The sequence below is a fragment of the Pelodiscus sinensis genome, chromosome 6 (assembly GCF_052426305.1).
Source record: "Pelodiscus sinensis isolate ZL-2025 chromosome 6, ASM5242630v1, whole genome shotgun sequence".
In the NCBI taxonomy this organism is placed as follows: domain Eukaryota; kingdom Metazoa; phylum Chordata; order Testudines; family Trionychidae; genus Pelodiscus; species Pelodiscus sinensis.
The window spans coordinates 1,793,770-1,815,410 of NC_143057.1; the positions used below are offsets into that span (position 1 = coordinate 1,793,770).

At 48.5% G+C, this 21,641-nt stretch overlaps 1 protein-coding gene across 11 annotated transcripts in view; it reads left to right on the top strand.

Annotated features, from left to right (window-relative positions):
* The window catches only part of PAX5 (paired box 5), a 209,738-nt gene that overhangs the window by 10,164 nt on the left and 177,933 nt on the right, over positions 1 to 21,641 (top strand). For all 11 annotated transcript variants that reach the window (XM_075931256.2, XM_075931260.2, XM_075931251.2 and 8 more), the window contains exons 2-5: positions 3,744 to 3,909; positions 8,341 to 8,538; positions 16,429 to 16,493; positions 20,891 to 21,019. In XM_075931256.2, the coding sequence (XP_075787371.1) occupies positions 3,744 to 3,909; positions 8,341 to 8,538; positions 16,429 to 16,493; positions 20,891 to 21,019 (558 nt within the window). The remainder of the gene's footprint in view (positions 1 to 3,743; positions 3,910 to 8,340; positions 8,539 to 16,428; positions 16,494 to 20,890; positions 21,020 to 21,641) is intronic.

Sequence of the window (21,641 nt, forward strand, 5' to 3'; positions counted from 1 at the left end):
CGGTCTGTCCGCTTGCCTGCCCCCCGTCCTTCCCCAGCGGCGACAACCGAGCGGGGAAGTCCTGGGAGGGGTTAGTCTCCGTAGGCTGGGAGCCTTCTTTGCCTGCTGCGACCCCCGATCCCTAGAGCGGCCGGGGGTTATTTTTTGCAAGGACACTGCTCGGCAGTTTTTCAAACTTTCTTTAGTGCCCTGGCTAGCAACCGGGACAGCTGGGCTGTGACTCAGCAGCCCTTCCACGTACGGCCGAGCTGGCCTGACTCCCTGCCCCGCTGCGCCGATGTGTGCGCTCCTAGCCACAGGTCGGTCTCCGTCTCGCCCCCCAGACAGACATGGGTACACGTGTGGAAGCAGCGAGGCTGCAGAGACTGTACAGCGCGGCGGGTGCGCGAACAGTTAGGTGCCTATGGAAACAGAGCTCCCCCCCGCCCGGTGTGTAGCATGGGGGTGTCGCTGGGTGTTGCACGTTGGATCACTTCTCGGTGGAGTGCACGGACTGTGTGGGCTTCGAGTCCAAGCGGTGCGCGTACACCTCCATCCATCTCCTTCTCTGGCCCGAGCCCCTCGCTCGACAGTGGCCCTGTGCCAGGCACGGTGCTTCCGAGGGCTACACACTTGCCGGGCTCACTGCCCTGCCAAACTCCCAGCGCTGGCCGGCCAGACTCGCAGTAGCCCCCGCGCCGGGCTCTGCTCTGGCGGTTCTGCGGGCTGCGTGGCGGCAGCAAAGAGCTGGGTTTTAAAGCATTTTTGGCCTTCCTTTCGCGAGAGCGTCCCTTTGCGAGGCGGAGGGCAGAGGACAATGGGGCAGAGCCTGCGGCCGGGAGAAGGCATCCCCGCGGCTGGCTCGCTGTCCTTTCCCTTTGCACCCCGTCGGTCCCTCCAGCCAGATGCAGGGCGCAAGCCCGGCTCGGGTGGCTGCCGTGGAGGCTCCTTTCCCGCCGCTGCAGCTGATTTGATCGCCCTGCGCCCGCTCCTGCTCCAGCACTTGAATGCAGAGCGCAGTCCCCACGGGCCAGGGTCCCTCTCTGGAGCGACCTGGGCTGGCCTGGGCTGGCCAGCCTCCCTCCCGCGCCCTGGGCGTGCGGCGGGTTCCCCGACTTGTCCTCTGAGCGAGCCGGTTGTATTGCGCGAGGGGCCGGGCCTCCGGCATATGTCAGGGCTGCTGCCCGCCTGCCCGGGCGTACGGAGCGTTTCCAGCTGTGGCCTCCTTTGCCTGCCAGTAGCCTGGAGCGGCTGCCCGTTGTTAGTCCCCCCGAAGGGCCCAGCTCCGCAGGCCAGAGACCGGTTCCTCGGCAGGCAGGAGACGGCCCAGTGTCTTGCACAGGGCCAGCGCGGCCTGGCCTGCTAACTCGCCCGTGAGTATGCCCTGGGGCCTTAGCCCCAGCGGCAGCGACTCTCTTCCCTTTGTGGGCAGGCCGGTTTGTTGGGGAGCTGGTCCCGGGCAGGGCCCGCGAACCCTCAGCATCCCCACTCCCGAACGGGGCGGCCGGAGACCGCAGCCATGCGGGGCTCCCCAGAGATGTTCGTTGCGCACCCGGGGAGGCTGGAACTCTGCGTAGGAAATGACCCACTTTAAAGTCAGTGGTTCCAGCCAGTGTTTATTGACAACCCGCATGAAGGCGCCACGTTCCCCCCCTTGCTTCGCTATAATCCCGTTTACACGTGGAGCTCGCCCCCTCGGCCTGTTTGGGGGGATCGCCGGGGTTTCCCCTTTGGCCGGGCCGAGCAGCCAGAACACGCAGGGAGCTTTACCTGCTGCAGGGGAAGAAGGGGGCATCCCCACTCCGCTGGCGAGACAGCCTCCAGCGAGACTTTCTCATGGCGAGAGTGGCTGCATTTGAACTTAGAGCGAAGCCAACCGCAGAAGCAGGCGTCTCCAGGGCTCCTCCTTTGTTTAGTTTTCCATCTAGAGGGCAAATTGTTCCTGGACATTAAGGCGCCTTTGACCCCATGCTGACAAGACCCCGAACTTGTAATATTTGGAGGGAATAATTATAGAATTAAAGCCCTTCCCAACGCTGAAGTCTCAGCTTTAATATTTTTTCTTTCTTTCTTTCTTTCTTTCTTTCTTTCTTTCTTTCTTTCTTTCTTTCTTTCTTTCTTTCTTTCTTTCTTTCTTTCTTTCTTTCTTTCTTTCTTTCTTTCTTTCTTTCTTTCTTTCTTTCTTTCTTTCTTTCTTTCAGAAAAAGTAGAGGGCTTTGTCGTTTTGTAATTAAATAGGATGTTAATACTTTCATATAATTGAAATGGCAATAAGTCTGAGGCTAGTTTGTTTCAGTTAAGTGGAATTGTACCTCTGTTTTTTTGGTATTAAAAATCAGTAAGGGTATTATTTTTCTGGCTTTAGCATTTCAGAATCAAAAGAGACAGAGTGTGCAACCCTCAAATGATGGGATGGATCACTCTGGAAAATGCAGCACAAGGTTACCCTTAGACTTTGCTTGATATGCTCTGAGTAAACTTATTTTTGTAGCCCAAACACCTTGAACTTGAAGCTTCCACTAACATCTGTTGTGCTGAAAACAGTCACTTCTGAAATTGACAAGGAACTTCAAGTGACTGGCTGCTTTGGGTTGGCTCATGCTGGCCTTAGTAATCATGTATTTGATGTGGATTCATGATGTGTTCTGACAGATCTAGAAGGTGTTTACAAAGTTGGGCAGCAGTTTATCATTGGGGGAAATGACTGGATTTAATAAAATAGCTTTATGTAACTGGTTATGTTTTAAACACTGAGGCATTTAATGGGTCATCTTATTCTGTACAGTTTAAATTCCCTGTAAACAGAGATTGTTCTGATTTTTTTGTTCCATTTTTGGCAACAGGGCTGTTGGTTTCTATTATCTGTTTTCAGTTTTGTCAGTCATCTGCTAGATAAGTAGTTTGAATGATTAACAACTTGAGGATTAATTATATTTTCCTTACTTGCTAAATGGGATTATTACATGTGCATTGGTTATATTCAGTCTAGCTCCTACTCATCTAGCTGGGTCCCATTTCACACCAGATATATGATTCACCTTGCTAAAGGTGAACAGTACAAATCTGCTAGAAAAAAGAACAATATATAGGTCTGGGCAAAGCATTCACATTTCATTTGTAAGACCATAATATTTGCAGAGACTGTTGTGAATTATAACAGCAAAAGCCATTTTATATCCCCATTTTGATTAAATTAAGCATTAAGCAATCATGGGGGGAGGGGAACAGTAAACCAGGGTTAAATTCAGGGCAATCCTTTTCTGACTGAAGGAAACTAAATGTATAAGGAAAATAGTCTGAGTCTTATTTTAATATAGCCTCATATTTGTAAGTCACCTTTTAACCACGCCGCTACTGGGCCTACCCAGGCTGTTCTTACTTCCGCAGTATCTCCTATTGGTTTCAATGGGAGATGTTGCCTGAATACTGTTGCTCTGGGCCTAAAAATGTAATTTGAAAGACTGTTTTATGAAGTCTGGCCTGAGTTTGATATCACTCAAATCAGGAGGTGCGCCATCAGAGCCAGCGGGGTTACACTGGTGTGCAACTGCTGTGACAACAGAATTAGGTTTCAACTTTTACAGTTCTCCCTGCCTCAGCAGTAAGTGATAATCGGTCATTTGAAAATGTTTATTCAACTCTTTTGGAGAAGAGTCGGGAAGGAGGAATCTCTGGCTGAGCAGGGGCATCGCAGTAGAGAAGTGTCTTTCAGTGATCACAAAGATGTTTTTTTTCTGCTTGTTTTTTTTTCCCATGTGTTTCAGGACATGGAGGAGTGAATCAGTTAGGGGGTGTTTTTGTGAATGGTCGTCCGCTTCCAGATGTTGTCCGTCAAAGGATTGTGGAACTTGCTCACCAAGGGGTCAGGCCGTGTGACATCTCCAGGCAGCTCCGGGTCAGCCATGGTTGTGTCAGCAAAATTCTTGGCAGGTAACTTTGTTTCAGTAAAGGAAAATATCAAACATTGTCCCTGGATCAAAGATTATAAAACAAGAAACAAATCCAAAGGGAGAGTGATAGAAACGACCTAGGAATGACAGGAGTTTGCATAGGGATCACTCACAATTTAAGATGTCTGACCTGGGAAGTGAAAGTGATACTTTTTTTTGTTTATTTACTTCATGAAAAAATTCTCGCAAACAACGAAAAAAGCAAAGGGGTGGGATGGCATATGTGGTCTAAATTTCCTGCACCTGTGTGTACTGCACAAGTTGACGAATCTGTGAGTCATTTGCCGTACGATGGAAAAAGAAAACAGAAGTTATGAATCAGGCAGTGAAAGCTACCCCTTTGTTTTTTTAAAGAAATTCTGTTTTTAGCACATCATTTCACTACCTAAACTTTAGGCCCTACAGCTACCAAGAGAAGTAGTCAGTCAGCACACTCATTTACGAGGCCTCTTTTGAAATTTGTCACAATAATTTCATTTCAAGGTTTGTTTTATTCTTGTAATAAGATGTATTCCTAATGATAACACGAAGTACCACAAGTAACCATTAACTCTCTTAATTTTGATACTTTGAGCATTTCCACTCAAAAGAGATGGCTACCCTCAAAGTAGTAAAGCAATTCTAAATTAAAAAAAGGATTTCTGTCATTTCAGAATTTGGTTTTGAACTTGATATAGATTCCAGAAAATCATCACTGCATTTTAATACCTTGTGCACAAATCTAAATATCATATATGGCTGGTTTTAAATGCACAAGAATGCATGTATCTTGGTAACTTTTAACTGCCATATTTTTCTATTGCCTTCTATTTTCTCTGTATAACTCAGAAACATTTTTAAAATGTGTATTGAGCATTAACAATTGTGAATTAACTTCATTGTTTGATTTCCACTGGTATTAGTCGTGTTTTGACCTTTTTTTAAAATTTTAATTGGTCGGACTATAGTTATAAAGATTGTTAGAACAAACATTTGTCTAGCAGTGTACATAGAGTCTTCCCCCTGCAATAACTGCAGCAGCAGTGCCACATGGACAAATACAGTACTCAAAATGAAACAACACTGGCAAAGCTAAGGAGTCTCTTACCCTTATTCCATGAGACTCATTGTCTATACTGGAGAATCTTCTCTGTCGTCCTTTTCAGACAGTTGCTATAATGCCATAAAAGCCAGTCATTCGGGATACACAGAAGGTCTGAGAAATCTAGTGGACTCGGTTCTTCTCTCACATGCCATTTTGGCTCCCGTGTAATTGGGTGGAGTTATGCCGATATCACTTTGGTGACATTGAAAGCACACACAGGCTCTGCTAGCTTTACTCTTTCAGAGAGAGAGTTTTGCATGGGACTTTCAAGCAGCTCTGTTCTATTTGATCTTTGGATCTGCTCTGAGTGCTGGCCTTATTTGTGACCCCTCTCCGCTCCAGCTGATGTACTAACAATTTCTATTAGTATCAGTGCAAAACTAATCAATGGGCAACTCATTTGCCTACCAGGGAAAGTCCAGCCACTTTCCTGTTTCAGATGTGAATAGATTTGTCATTAGATATATTTGCATCATGGTGCTAAGAGAGCCGCTCTGCAGTTTTGTCATTTAAGTTGTCAACAATAAATTGGAATTTCATAGCTCATTATTTTCATAACTGATAATTACGGTGGGTAAAATGTCACTGTAATTGGAGCTGCTGCGTGTGGGGGAAAAAAAATACCAATCCACGTGTAAAATCATTTGATTCCAAATTCTGAAACCGAGAATGTTTGAAATCCACGTGTTTTTAGTCAGATCTGGGCAGGGGGAATGAACTGTTCAAAGACATAAATGTGAGCCTTTGGGGTTGATGAGCTGATGGCGGCAGAAGGAGGCTGAAGGTAGCTGTTAGCTCACAGAGCATTAGAACAGGGGCGTCTGCCCTCCACCCCACTAAGGGGAGCATTGGCAACTGGCCTGGAGCTTAAGGACCAGGTCTAATTTGCATAAAATCAAGCAGATTGCAGCTGTCCTCATCTTTAATATGGGTTGGGGCCAGATTGTGAGGGAGAATTGCATTGTGGGAGTTGTAGTCTCTGTGGGCCATGCCTCAAGTTAAAGCCAAGACTAACCAGGCGAGAAGAGAGCTCTGTAGATTTTATAGGTTTGGTTGGCCTGAAGATTGCACTTGGCTATCTCAGCTTTCCAGGGAAATTGGGAGTAAGTTATTCATGGGCAAGCTTATAAAAGCCTGATTTTATGCCCTTTATAGTCATTGGGGTCATTCTATGCCAGCGTCCTTCAGTGAGGTAGAATTTAGGGCCCTGTCTGTCTGCAGAGTCCAAAGGCATCGCCCAGCTGCTTGTCAGCTGCCTGTTTGCCTGTTGGCTAGATTGTCCAGAGCTGGAGGTAACAGAATTTAAAGAACCAATCACTCTACTTTCTTCTGAGCAGAGTGAGGAGGAAATATTTGTTTCCCCCTTAAGAAATGGACATTGAAACCCAGAAAAAGGCAGGACAAGGAACTGGCATGGAGTGGGAGAAAGTGTTTTCTTCCTGCTTTAACTTCATTGTTAGGCTCAGCTCAGGACAACCCAAAGGGCTAATGCATCACAGATGCTCATCACCTTCCAGTAATCGTACTCAATCGAGTGCCTGGAGACAGAAAAGGAACAGACCATTTGTTCCAAACTCATGTGAAGACAGATGCAAATGTCATCTTGCTACTCCCACTAAAGGGAATTTTAAGCCTGAAAAGAAAGTGCCCACAGGATGCTTACACCTGTAATGCCAAAGAAATTTGATGGACGCAGCTGCCTTTGATACACAGACTTCAGTCCCATAATATGTTCATGCCCTTTTGCATCGGCGAGATTTTAGGAAATTAGTTTTCCTGCAAACACAGATATCACGTAGCTGCAGATAAAATATATTATATGAACTTATGATTTTATTGGGTGGGGTCTAATAAAGATCCTGCTAAAAATATGGGCTGTGCCAAGGTCAATGAACAGGTTTAGGCTGATAAAGATGACAGAGCATGGGCCTGACTGGCAAGGTTTCCCTGTATGGAGATCTCATAAAGAAACGGGAATGTTAAGCACAGAGCTTTCAGAATCAGGTCTGATAGGGAAAAAACCTCAGTTCCTCTGAGGTCAATTCTGGGGTTATTGTTCATTTGTTCTTAGAAAATTACAAACTATAAAAAAAGTGCACAGCATCATTCAGTTGTCATGTACAGCACAACATTTAAGCTTAGTCTTTAGACAGGTTACTTTCTTCCTTAGGTTTCCCCCTGGTCCTCTGTGGACAGAAGAAGGCTCCCACTTTGAGCAATACAGTAGAACCTCAGAGTTACGATCACAGGAATGGGGCTGTTAGTAACTCTGGAATATTTGTAACTCTGAACAAAACGTGACGGTTGTTCTTTCAGAAATGTTTACAACTGGACATTGACTTTTGAAATCTATTTTGACAAAGAAAAATGCTGCTTTCCCTTTATTTTATTTTAGTAGCGTATGTTCAACACAGAGCTGTACTATATTTGTCTTTTTCTTTCCTGCTGTCGGCTGATTGTGTACTTCCAGCTCCAAACAAGGTGTGGAGCTGACCAGTCAGTTTGTAACTCTGAGGTTCTACTGTATTTTCCAATCTTTTGTTTTGTGAAAAAAAAATCAGTACTCAGCTGGAATCAATTGTTGCAGCTCCACTGAAGGAAGTGAAGTTGGTCCCATTTATACCAGCGGAGCATCTGTCACCATGTCCTTAATACAACCCTCATCTTACTGTTTGAGTGGAGTAATTTTTAATCACATGAGTAATCTCTCTGACGTCAATAGAGCAAAGTGTGTAAGGCTTACACCTGGGCTACTGTTATGGTATCAGGCTCTACAAATTTAAAGAAACAACCACTCTACTGTCTTCTGAGAAGAGTGAAGAAGAAATATTTGTTTCCCCCTTAAAATATTTCACTGATTTGTCATGGCACTACTTTACCCAGCCTTCATGTGGCTCTGAAGTGATGACAAGGCATTTACATTAATGAAGGTGAATTTCCATCCAAAGAGTAATTTACTACAAAAGAATTCAGTACAAAAAATGGTGCGGAATGTGATTTCTTTCTATTATTGCCCCAACCTCTGATTAATAACATACATTTCCAGTTAATTTAGGAACTCAGCATGCCCTTTAATCTTGCATTGTTTCTATTGTCTTGCTGTTATGGAAAATTATATGTTTTTAACTGGGTCCCATTTCCAATTACTATAAATTAATCCACTGGGGAGATAATGCACGACGTAGTCAGGAAGTGTGAGAGGAAGAGCAGACGTATTGTAGAAGAGACTGGAGAAACGTTGCACTAAAATATCACACGCTGTAAATGTCCAATCTTGGTGTCTGCCAACTCTTGGTAACTAAAGCTTTGCCTTGGATTCTCTCCCAGGTACTATGAGACTGGAAGCATTAAGCCTGGAGTGATTGGAGGCTCCAAACCAAAGGTCGCCACACCCAAAGTCGTCGAAAAAATCGCAGAGTATAAACGCCAAAATCCCACCATGTTTGCCTGGGAGATCAGGGATCGACTTCTAGCCGAGCGAGTGTGTGACAATGACACGGTCCCCAGCGTCAGCTCAATTAACAGGTACAGATGTGGACAGGTCAGCGAGAATTTGCAGGGGCTCCTCATTTGGGTTCTTCCTGGGTGATGTGCAAGTGATATAGCTTCTGTTTGTTTTCTGAGTGGGTTGAGCAGCCACAAAAGCCAGTGGCTGAGCACAGAGGTGAGCGAGTGGCATATTCTGAGCAATTTCTGTCCCCATGCAGCGTGGCGGCGGCATCCTAGTCCTGGCTGGTAGTTCTTTTGCTGTTAATGACCCACGTGTATCTGAGACTGCTTGCAGTATTGGGTTGGCAGCAAGGGAGTTCAGGGGATAAGCACTCCCCAGGGATAAAGTTGAGGCCACCAGCGACCTGGACTGGTGGTGATCTAAAAAAGGCTTGAATCCAGCGTTCTAGCAGCTAAGAGTGGGAATGAGTGAAGTCAGGGAGGCCCGACAGGCCAGGTGTGCGTGGGGCCAACTCCATGCTCCTGGAAGCAGTGGAGCCTCAGGCTGAAGGGGAGGGGCTGTGCTAGCCAGCTCTCAGCGCTACCTGGAGTGCGGCGCTAGCCCTTCATCCCAGCCCTAAGAGCTGCACGGAGCATGCGGCATGGCACGGTGCTCTGGGGGCTCCGGCCACCGCCACTGGGAGCTTCGGGCCCCTTTGAATCTTTAGGTTGTGGGGCAATTGCCCCTTCATCAGCAGGCAGGAGTGAGGTCTAATGGTTACAGCATGTCAGTGTTTCTCGATTCCCTTAGGCCAGATTCATGTTGGCTGAGTAAGGTAGCACTCACTGAGAGTAATGCTGGTGGAATCTGGTCTGTAATCTTCACATGCCTCAGCTATCCAATGAGTGGCAAATTTACCTCTCCACCAGGGCTGGCTTTAGGCCGATTCGCCCGATTCCCTCGAATCAGGCCCCGCGCCTGAAAGGGCCCCACACCCTAAAGCCAGAGGGCCCTGCGCCCTATACTCGGTGCTGGGCGTGCTGCGGGAGGGGGCATCGGACCCGGAGGAGGAGTGCGGCGGCTTCTGTGCACCCCGGAAGGGGGGGTCGGCCCGTGGGTTTTGCTGGAAGGCGGGACTCTGCCCTGTAGCTGGGGATTTAAAGGGGCGGTGACTTGTTTCTTTGTGTGCTGGGTTGATTTTTTTTTTTTTTTTGCTCAATCAAAATTTGGTTCGAATTGGGCCCCGCACTTCCTAAAGCCGGCCCTGCTCTCCACAGGGGCGTTTGGAGGCTCGTTCCTTTTTAAAGAACTTTTAGAACCTGAGATTCAAGGTTGGGGCCTGATCCTGCATTATGGGCACTTTACCATCGACTCTCTTGGGCACAGAATTGGGGCCCACTAGAGGTATAAAGTCTAATTATTTTTTTAAAGTGCTCCCCCTACATGAATCTTAAGCAGGACTACTTAGGAAACCAATACTCTTGCTTGATGGATGAGATATTAGCTCACATTGAAGAGAAAAACAAGTGTTCATCATGGCAGTGTTGAGAAACATCTTGTGAACAGTTACAAAAGTCAGCTAACAAGTGTTGAAAGCAAGGGATACAAATAATTAAACTATTCTCATTCATTCTAGATGGTGAGCAACATTCATTTATATAGTTTCCGCATATTATTCTCCAAGGGGTTTTCATAGTTGATGGCGCAGAGTCAACATAAAAACCCCTTTAAGTCTAAATTCAAACTCAGTTGGCCTGTGAATCCATTTTGTGTGTGTGCATGGTTTTAAAAATCAGGAAAGTTTTAATGCAATTTCATCCAAATTCCCAGAATGCAGCTAACCCTAAATTTCCATGTGTGTGTAGGGTTAGGTATTAAAGAGATGCTGTATTATCTTGTATGGCTTTTGGGAGAACCTAGCCTTGATGACCTTGTAGAATTCCCCCTTAAGTATTAATAATCTCTTGCAAGATAACATGAAAAACAATGGAAGGCCCTTTACTTCCTAATCAAAAGTTACCGATTCATGGGAATAAGTGCAAAGACTGGGTAGGCAATTCAAAATGTTTAATGCTGCCTGCAGTTTCCTGCCTAGAAATAAAATCATAGCAGCATTCAGTCATAGAGAGAGAGTCACAGATTTTGGCAGGAAAGAGAATAGTCTGAGAACCAAAACAGAAAGCAAGGGCTGAAAGAAACTCTCAGTGCTTGGTGTCACCAGATATCTGATGGCTAGCTTCACTCCCACTGAAATCCATGTGAGTCTTGCTTGTCTATTAGTTATTATTATTATTACACCTCAGGGCCAGGGCTTCATTGTGCTAAGTGTTCTACAAACACATATCCAAGAAACACTCCCTGTCCTAACGAGAGTACAGTCTAACCCAGCCTCTCACACGTTTTCGTCCAGCTTTGACATTGCCCTCTTTTGTTGCCTTCTCTACCGCCCCCTGTATTTTTTGTCCCCTTGATATCACGGAGCAATCGCTATCGCTTGTGAAAAAGGCGTTCCGTGACTGGGTGGAAAGCTGCTCCTTTCTCACCCATCTGCAATGGCGAGCCTCCCGTTGGAATGCATTCACCCTTTCTGCATTTGTTTGGTTGACTGTGAAGACTCATTTTTGGCACCTCGCCACCCCTTGGTGCTGGGTAGCACTTGCAGTTGCATGTGAGAAAAACTCTGCTGATGACATTGAGCCGGGAATCTACTCCAAATACATCAGGCCCCAATTCTGCAGCCTTTTCCTATTCCCGGGACACAAGTGCAGGGTTAACATTAAGCATTTAGGGTATGTCTACACTACCACCCTAGTTAGAACTAGGAGGGTAATGTAGGCAACCGGAGTTGCAAATGAAGCCCGGGATTTGAATTTCCCGGGCTTCATTTGCATGTTGCCGGGCGCCGCCATTTTTAAATGTCCGCTAGTTCGGACTCCGTGCCCGCGGCTCCACGCGGCACGAACTAGGTAGTTTGGATTAGGCTTCCTATTCCGAACTACCGTTACTCCTCGTGGAACTGCGGGCACGGAGTCCGAACTAGCGGACATTTAAAAATGGCGGTGCCCGGCAATATGCAAATGAAGCCCGGGAAATTCAAATCCCGGGCTTCATTTGCAACTCTGGTTGCCTACATTAACCACCCTAGTTCAAACTAGGATGGTAGTATAGACATACCCATACTTACACCCTCTGCTGCATTGGGACAGGAGTGTCTGACCTGCACATCTTTGCTCACGCGAGGTCATCCCCACTGCAGCCAATGCACTTCTGGAGCTAAGGGCTCCTGTTATGACTTGGGGTTTGCTAGGCCTCTTCCATTAAACGCAGATCATCCAGTTCAGGGAGGGTCCGAGAGTCCTGTGGGAAGACTAGCCAGGCGGGGCATGATCATCTGACAGACCCTCCAGAACAGAAGCCATGGGGCTGGTGTGCATATGTAGAGTGATGTGCAACATCCCCGTTTCGGATTAACTGTTGCCCTCAGGGATTTGTGTTTCTCTGGCCCCTGGGGAAGAACAGTCCGCTACTTTTAAAATGTAAAGCTCTGATTTTCACAGTGAGAACCATCAACATGAGCCGAGCGCCACAGTGTGGTGGATACAATACCCACTCACACACAGTACATGGCTACATGCATGGGTTTGTGCACAGGGTAATTAACATCAGCTCAGGGTAACAGTGACCAGAGCACCTAAGTGGCTTAGGAGCATTTTCAACAGCAGCTTGGAGCAGATTTTTAATAGTATTGAGACACCTAAAGATGCAAACAGGACCCTTGTGGGGATGAAAATGGGGCCTAGACATATAAACCACAGAAGTGCTTTTAAAATGTAACCCTCAATTTAGGCTCCCATCAGAAGCTGTTCAGTAAGGATATGTCTACACTACAGCGTTAAGTCGAGTTAATTTAATTCAAAATAGTTAATTTGAATTAAGCTAATTCAAATTAATGCATCTACACACAAAACCTCAGAGCCTCCCCAGTCCTCCCCATCGGGGGCTCGTGCTCCATTCCTCCCTCACGTCCTTCCACTTACCCCTCCCTAGCCCCCCTTCCTGATGTCAAACAAAAGACACGTCTGTTCAAAAATACAAACTGGGTTTATTGAACAAAACTGGGGAGGAGGCGCATGAACCTCTGGGGAGACTGGGAAAAGGAGGTGGGAGAGGGGAAGAGAGAGGGTGGGAGAGGGGAGGGGGAAAACCTGGGAGGAGGGAGCTGGAAGGGGGAAGCAAAGGGAAGAAGGGGGAGGGGAAGCTCAGGGCTCAGGGTTGGGGGTCTCACCAGACCAACTTGATTTTCATGCGAACCTGCTCCTGGGTTCGCATGTGGCCTTTGGTGGCCAGGCTGGCAGCTATCCTGCCATAGACGGCTGCGTTCCTCCATCTAGCGCAGAGATCATGGACGTTGGGGGCATCTCCCCAAACCTGAGTAAGGTCCATGATCTCCACCCTGGACCAGGAAGGCGCCCGCCTTCTCCAGCCCCTGTCAGGCTCCTGGGAGCTGGCAGACTGCTCCTGGGGAGCGGTGGAGGGCTGGCTGCCAGTGGCTTGCTGGCTCATGTTTTGGGGCCACTGGGTCAGGGGCCCCGGTGGCCACTGCTGGCTCTGGGCTAGCAGGCTTGGAGCTGGCACAGGCACTGTGGCCAGGGTCTACCCCTTGAATGGCTCCGGGGCTGGGGGAGAGGAGAGTAAGTTTTCCTGGTTGTGCCCAGAGTGGCCACCGGGGCTCCCTGGGAAGGCTGGAGGCCCCTTATTTCGAATTAAGTGTCTACACAGCACTTAATTCAAAATAGCTATTTCGAATTTGGCGTTACTCCTTGTAGAATGAGGTTTACCAAATTCGAATTAAGCGCTCTGCTATTTCAAATTAATTTCAAAATAGCGGTTTGCATGTATAGATGCTATTAAAGTTAATTGGAGATAACGGCTGTTATTTCCAATTAACTTTGCAGTGTAGACATACCCTGAGAGCGCTTGCTCCTGGCTTGTGAAGTACCTGGCCACAAGCAATGGCTGCAGAGGGGAATAAGGGAATCTCCCCACTCCGCTAGGCTGCTAGGTACGGCCTGTACCGCAGGAGCTGAAAGCCAGGGGTTCTGCGAAGTGAAAAGAAGGGTTCTGCGAGAACCCGATCACCCCCCCCAGAGGTGGTCTTAGGGATGTGCGAGCCGGGTGGTCACCTGGGGCTGCTGTGGTCTTAGGGGTGGGCCGGCATTTTTCTTTTTGCTTGACAGTTTTTCCCCCTTTTCTGAATTTTTTTTTTTTGGTCGACTGGTTTCCCCTGGCAGCTTTTTTTTTTAAAGGGTTCTGTGGCCAAATACAATTGGGAAACACTGGCCTAGAGTCATTATTCTCTCTGTCTCCGTGGCCTCTGTGCCACTAGCGGGGATAGTGCGCCACGCCCAGCAAGTGTGTGGGCGTGATGGATGGGAGGAGTGCTGTCCTTTTCTAAACAGCCCACCTTCCGCACTCCAAGTACCAGCGTGGGAGCAGCCTTGACACGGTGGCAGAGATGGGGCGTTTAGAAAAGGAGAACACTCCTCCCATCCATCACGGTGGTTACACGTGCAGTGAATGGTGTGTTGCACCAAGGAGCTGGCTTGCACACCGTGCATTCTAGCCAGGTTCTTGTACCATGCCCATCCTCGTAGGACATCTGAATGCATCCTAGCACAACATGACTCCCACTAATGCACGGCAGGCACCTGCCACATCGCTCCGTGCACGAGTGGAGGGTGCTCAGGTACTATGGTGATGAGCCCAGGATAAGAACCCAGCTAGACTAGAATTCAGATTTGGGAGAGCCTCCATTAAATGCAACCAATACTTAATAATATTAATTACTATTAATCATATGATACTCCTCAGCAGGAGCAAGTTCATGACAATAAAGTTTAATTAATCATACTTATTAGTGCCACTCTTGTAATCTGCAAGCTCACCAGCTGCTTTGTTATCCCTTCGCCCTCCAGAAATAAAGATATTTACATGCGAGAAGGCCCTGAATTCTTTTCTTTCACTTTGACAACTCAAAATCCTCGTGCAAACTGTTATTTCCCCTGCTTCACTCTTGTAAGGCTGGATCTCACTAGAGGGGCTCCGTCCTGCCCCACACAGAGGTCAGTGGCAAAACTCTCACTGATTTTAATAATACGGGATTGGATCCCAGCTCCAAAAATCCTGTCTTGTTCTTGGGGGCAAAGAATGTTGGCAGCACTAAACCGGTGTGGACTCCCCATCGGGGAGCATAGTGATTAGCACTCAGCACCCAGGGTTGCTTCCCAATCCGCAGCTTTCACAGCGCAATGGGAGAGACTCAGTTTCCATGTTAGGGAGCGCGTCTCACCGCCTATGTCTGCTCAGTAGAGAAACATGGGAGGACATGTGAGTAGGAGCCTAGTGTATAGGGCTGGGTCTCAGGAGACCCAGAGCTGGATTCTGTTCCTGGCTCTCTCACTGTCCTGCTGCGAGATCTTGGGCAAGTCATTGCCCCCTTCTGTGCCTCAGTTTCCCTTTCTGTAAAACAGGGAACATGATACTGACCTGCTTTGTAAAGAACAGTCAGCCCTTCCGATGAAAAACTCCCTATAAATTGTTAGGTGTTGTTACTATTGTGGTCACTACCGAATGGTTCTAAAATAATAGAAAAAGAGCTAGTGGGATTAGTGAAAATTGCTACAGAAAACTGATTGTACATAAAAGAGTCTGAATGATGAGGCCTGGTCTGGGGAAAAAAATTAGCTTCTTCCTTTTGGACTGGCTGAGTGCACAAATGCAGACTTGCATTATCACTTTACATGGTCGGTTCATGAATGAAGTTTTGGCATTCTTGGGTGAACATGTCAATGTGCAAAAAACTGGTGTACAGCAAGGCCTAAACTGGGAATCGAGCTTATTAAATAGCCCCGGGAGAAATCATCCCCACCGCATGCTGTCAGACCAGTACATAAAACATACACGTCCACTACGAGAAGCATGCCAATGAACTATGTATCAGCTGAGTCAAGACCACTCTACTGTCAGTGTTTGGGTCTGATTTTCCTTCCGCTGAAGCCAATGGCAAAACCCCCATTTATGTCATGGGGAGGAGACTCAGACCCAACGTCTCTCCTGTTACGACAGTGTCACTGTTGCTTTTTGCCAATGCATTCCTATTGCCTTTCTTGTCAACTCCTCCTTTCCAAAAAGCCTCCGTGTCTTTCTATGCCACATGCACAACTGTAACAGATGCTGCTCTATGGAAGCACTGGTGTAAATTGGGAGTCACCCCTTTGAAATTCATAGAGTTACTCCAGTTTTACATCAGTGTAAAAGGCAGCAGAAGATGGTCTATGACAAGGTAATTTTTGAGTTTCAATGTCTTGCATTTGGTTCGAGATTTGTTGGCTTACTGTTATGTTTATTTGGGGTGAAAATTTCTAAAGCACTAAGAGACTTGGAGTGTAAGTCCCATTTTCTACAGTGACTTTGGGCCAGATTTTTAATGGTATTTAGGCACCTAAAGATAGGTGATTTTCAAATAAGTTGGTGCCAAATTTTCACTGAAATCAACAGGAGTTGGGCACCTCGACACTTTTGAAAATCCAGCTTGGCATTTACTTGTGTTTTCAGGCAGCTGAAAACCGTAGGTGCTTAGGCACCTGAATCTCAATGGCACATGGTCTTCTCGCTCACCTAGGCCCAGATTCTCAGGTGTTTTTACGTACTTTACTCTCATGGATTTCAGAGAGGTTCCCAAATGCCTTTGAGGATCTGGGCCTTCAGCAGTTTTGAAAATTTGGCCCTGGATCTGCCCAGTTGTGTAACTTTTATAAGATTTCAATGGAAGAACACAGGAAAAGGTGTTTTCTTTACCGGCTAAGTGTCCTGAGGGGACGAAAGAGCCTTTGGTGTTTCCATGCGCTGTTATTATTTACCTGCCATTTTTATACTGTGCATGCCTAATAATAAAGAGCCCTTTGTTTCTTTCCAACTCCATGCAGGATCATACGGACTAAAGTACAGCAACCACCCAACCAGCAAGTCCCAGCCTCTAGTCACAGCATAGGTAAGTGAAACTTTTTTTATATTAAAAAAATAATACAATGGAATACAAATAATCTAAAGAACTTTTAATCACTCGTATGGACAGATAATTCTGCATAAAACACTTCAGCACTCGTCCTAATGTGCCTTCTTTGTCATCCTGCAAGGGCTGAACATGGTAAATGAATTTTCTAAATACTGCTCAAAGGTTTTGAATTTTACTGATTATTATGATAAATAGCTTTCACCGTGAGACAGAAAATTGAAATCTAAACCACCCCCCCACTAATGGGGGTCTATAGAATGTCAGATAATTAAAGTAATAAATCAAGAAAGGGATACTTATTCATAACATTTTCTGCATCATTAGTCAGTAAGTAGTTTTGAATGTGTTTTTTTCTTCTATCAACCATCCCTGCTACCATTCTTTGTGCACTTGCAGTCTTGAGTGAAGAGGTACCAAAACTTTCCAAACTTTCTTCTCCTTTTCTTTCCTTCTCCTTCTTCATTCAGATGCAGAGGTTTAGGCCAGGACAGCGTGCCTTAGCCAGGCTCTGATGCGATGCATGGCTGGAGATAGCAATTGTGACACACACAGTTCAGCCCAACTTTCTTGTTTGTGGAGATTTTTGCTCTCTCTAAACATGGTCTTAGGCAACTGCATGTATATCACATATTCTTCCTTTATTAATGCTAATTCAGATAATCTGGTGGAGCAGGCCTCATCTGGCATTTCCATGTCCCGGAGCATTCATGCCTCCTTTTGGGCAGAACACAGGGATTTACTTCAGTTAACCCAGATATGTCCTTTAGGGTATGTCTACACTTGCCCCCTAGTCTGAACTAGGGATGCAAATGCAGGCATTCGAAATAGTCAATGAAGCGGGGATTTAAATATCCCGGGCTTCATTAGCAAGATCTCGCTGGCGCGTTACTCCGCTCAACAGCTGTTTCGAAAGTGAAAGTGAACGCCAGGACGTGTTAGTTCAAACCAAACCCCTTGGTTCAAATTAACGTTACTCCTCATTTTTTGAGGAGCTAACCCTCCAAAGGTGAGACTTGGGGTTGCTTCCTTAGTAACAGGGTGTTCCGTGGAGAGTTTTGAAAGGCAAGGAAGATGTTCCTTCATCCCAAGGACAAGACCAGGACTCAGGCTGGGTTCTGTTACCAGCAATGCTGCAAAATAGGACCTCCGTTAAGCCCTTCTGGCTTGTGGCTCTGGTACCTTATTCTGCAAATAGCTATGGTAGGACACGGTGCTGCTCAGTGCGAGGAAAGGCAGCCGAAGCTGGGCCGCATGTGCAACCTGGGGCTAATGCTCACTTCTCAGGAGCAATGCTCCCTCTTATTTTTTCCATGCATGTGCAGAATACATTTTCTTTTATGCACGGAGGCATGTGCGGATGTGCACCCCGCCCTCCTGCGTCAGCCAAACATCTGGGCTTGTTTGATCAAGCAAGTGGCTCTCAGAGCCTCATCAGCTCGTGAGAGTGGTAATTGAAAGCTTGTGTTGCCGGCGAGGGCAATAGCAGCCCTGCCAATGGCCCCGGAGGACCTGGCCATGGTTTATACAGGAGCAGATCCTGACTCTGCTTTGCCATACACAGAGAGAAGCTCAGAGGCTGATCGAGGTGCAGTGGCTGCCAAGCCCAAAGGGAGCACAGACTCTGCCTGCTGGCACTCTGGGCTTAGCAGCTGTGGGATGGCAGCCCGGCCCCTCATGCCTCCCCAGAGGGGACAACACCCTGCTGCCTTGGCCCAAAGCACGTGTCTGCTTCCCTGATGGGGAGTCAGCTGTGGAGAACCTGGAAGAGGCCACAGGGGCACAGCAGCAGCGCTGGCTGGCAGCTCTAAATTTACATTGATCATCATTAATGACACATCCCATAGGCCAGGCCAGTACCTCCCCTCCCCTGCCATGCACGGTCTGCCGTGTCCTAGGCAGCTCTGGTGGGGGTTCTGCTCCATCCTCTGCCCACTCTATGTGCCGTGCTCTTTGGCTCCGAGACCCAGGCTTGTTGGTATCTCCTCACTCTAGCTCTGCCTGGGTTTTCACCCTGGGGATCTGCTGCCTGTTTGTGCTGGCGGAAGCCGGGCAGTGAGTCCTGTACATTGACTAACTTTTACCACACACGAAGGGGAATGGGGAGACCAAAGGAAGGAGAGTAAGTGTTTTGTCCATGGTTACAGAGGGAGTCAGTGCTGGGATTTGAACTCTTGGCTTGGACACTAATCCCCTGTGCCCTTGGTCACATCACTTAGCCATTGTGCCTCAGTTTCCCTCCTGGAGAACTTGTTTAATTACTTGCTTCCTAGGGGTTGTGTTGAAGGCTAATCAGTTTGCATCTCCAGCATGCTTTGTGAGCACAAAGTGACCTGTGTAAGTGCTATGCATTAGCATGACAACGACCCTCTCCATCCAGAGCCGGTCCACCTCTTCACGGCTGTGAGCCGATCAGCAGACATTAGACAACCTGCTTCGCAGGCTTCCCATAGCAGGCCCTGGTGTGGGGCTTCCCTTCCATTTAGTATTCTGGGTAATGCTGGCCAATGGCAGCCGCTGCGGGCAGGTTCCCAGCCCTGTGGGTCCCTCACTAATAATACAGCAGCTGTCTTGGGCCGTGGCTTCGGGTTAACTCCAGATCACACGAGAGTCTTTGGTAGCGGCTCAGCGTGGGATATTCAATGCATCGCCTGCGAGGGAGCCGAGGGGAGAAAGAGAAAGGCAGATGGAGCACAACAACCGGGGGGGAGGGCAGGTATAAGGAGTAGGACAGGTGTGGCTCTGCTCACCGGCCCTCAGGGGTCCGGAAGACAAGCAGGGTATGTCTAGACTACATCCCTTTTTCGGAAACAGGATGTAAATTAGACGTATCGAAATTGCTAATGAAGCAGGGATTTAAATACCCCGCGCTTCATTAGCATAAACATGGCTGCTGCTTTTTTTTGGCACGGAGCTGTGTCGGAGAAAAGCAGCAGTCTGGAGGCTGATCTTTAGCCAAGGGAAGCCTTTTCCGATAGATCCCTTATGTCTTGTAGCACCGGGTATACAGGATCTATCGGAAAAGGCTTCCCTTGGCGAAAGATCAGCCTCTAGACTGCTGCTTTTCTCCGACAAAGCTCCGTGCCGAAAAAAAAGTGGCAGCCATTTTTATGTTAATGAAGTGCGGGATATTTAAATCCCCGCTTCATTAGCAATTTCGATACGTCTAATTTACATCCCGTTTCCGAAAAAGGGATGTAGTCGAGACGTACCCGCACAGTGTAGTTGTTACTGACTGGTGCCTAGGAGCCCCAGTCAGGACCGTTGCACTAGGCGCTGTACAAATAGGGAACTAGGAGTGTGGGGTTGCTGCAGCACCCCCAGATTTTGTGCAGGGTCCCAGCCACTAGCCCCATGCCCAAGGTCCTGGTTGCTGGTCCCACACCAGGGGCTCTGCTCCTGGCCCCGCACACGCTGCAGGACCCACACCCGGGACTGTGCTCCTAGCCCCAGCTGTGGTGCCAGTTTCAGCCCCTTTGCCCCTGTTTGCGCTGCCCCCCCTCCTAGAGCCATGAGGCAGCCCTGGCCCCCACACTGCACGGAGGGCCCAAGGCTGCTTTCCTTGCGGTGGCGGGGCTCCCAGAGTGGCCAGCAGGCCCCAACTCTAGAGTCCACAAAGTCTTGGGCGTTCATTGGGCATTCTGGGGGCCACATCACAGTTTGACTGTCTCTGGGTTACCCCAGTTGGGTTGGGGGCAGAGGGAAGAGGAGGGAGAACCAGGCCCTCCCTTTGCCCTGCCTCCAGACCAAGGGAGGAGGCCGTATTTCCACCTCCTCTGGAAAGCCCGGACCAGCCTCCCAGTGTGCCGGCCTCACTTCACTCCTGGCCGCGAGTCGGAGAGTTGCCAGGGGCTGCCCAGCTCCCTTCCAGCTTCCAGCGATTCTCCCTGTGAAGAAGAAGGGGAGAGAGCATGGAACCAGGCCGCTGGCTGCTCCACAAGGCCTTGCCCTAATCCAGGGACTCCTTTCTCCCAGCAGGTTCTGTCTAACCGGCTCCCTCCCTTCCTCACCCCTGCCAGAATCCCATGTTGGGCAGGTCCTGCGCTTCGACCATGCCCCATGGCTGAGGTGGCCCAGGCCTGCTCCATTGCCTGAGTCACAGAGAGGGGCCTGCGAGCCCCGCGGCAGGGGCACACGCACAGCCCATACCGCAGGTGGCTGTGTGTTCGACCCCGGATTTGCTCTGCGCCCAACTCCCGAGTCAGAGGCAATATCGCCCCGTTCCGCTGCCACGGGGGCACTGCAGAGGCAGCTGAGTGCTGGTGGCTCTGGGCATGAGCAGCGCCTCCCAGGGCAGTCCCAAGATGGCCAACATCGTGCACGTGCCTTGGCTGTCCCGTCCGGCGGCACGCTGACGACTCTGCTTGTAATTGCAGCCTCCACGGGGTCCGTGACCCAGGTCTCCTCAGCGAGCACGGATTCCGCCGGCTCCTCCTACTCCATTAGTGGAATTCTGGGAATTACATCCCCCAGCGCCGAAAGCAACAAGCGCAAACGCGACGAAGGTAAAGGGGTTTATTTTCTTGGAGCTGGGGGGGGGGGGGGCACGTGGGGGAAAGGACCGGGCGGTGGGAGAACTGGTCTTCCTGCTATTGGATTCAATAGTCACCTCCTCAGAACTCGCCAGATCCACTTGTCTGGCTGGACCCACGTAACCTGCCTGTTACTGTATCCGTTAAGGCGTGAATTGGCCCGTGTCTCTTTCTACTGGGGAGCGATTGCATGGCTGGGGGCAGCCAGGCGAAGCAGACAGTGGCTCTGTGCGCAAGGTTTTCAGGCTGGTGTGACAATGGAGTTCCTTCCCATTCCTATGAGATTACAGTCAGGCCCAGCTAGCCCGCCTGGGCTGCACTTGGCGTCAGTGGCAGCCAGAATGGAAGCAGGATTGGTCCCATTGTCAGGTGCCAGTGTCCCTGGATTATAAAACACTGCCTTTCCCAGTTCATTAAGAACACAACGGAATGCAATTCGTGCAGTTTCCTGCCATTGGTGCAAATGGCAAGACGCATGATTACGAGGGCACAACACTGCACCTTGTTAAAAACTAAAGACAGCAGAGGTGTTAGACTCCTCCAAGGTGGGGATGGCTTATCGGAACAGTCTCCTTTCTCCAGCACATCCCCAGCG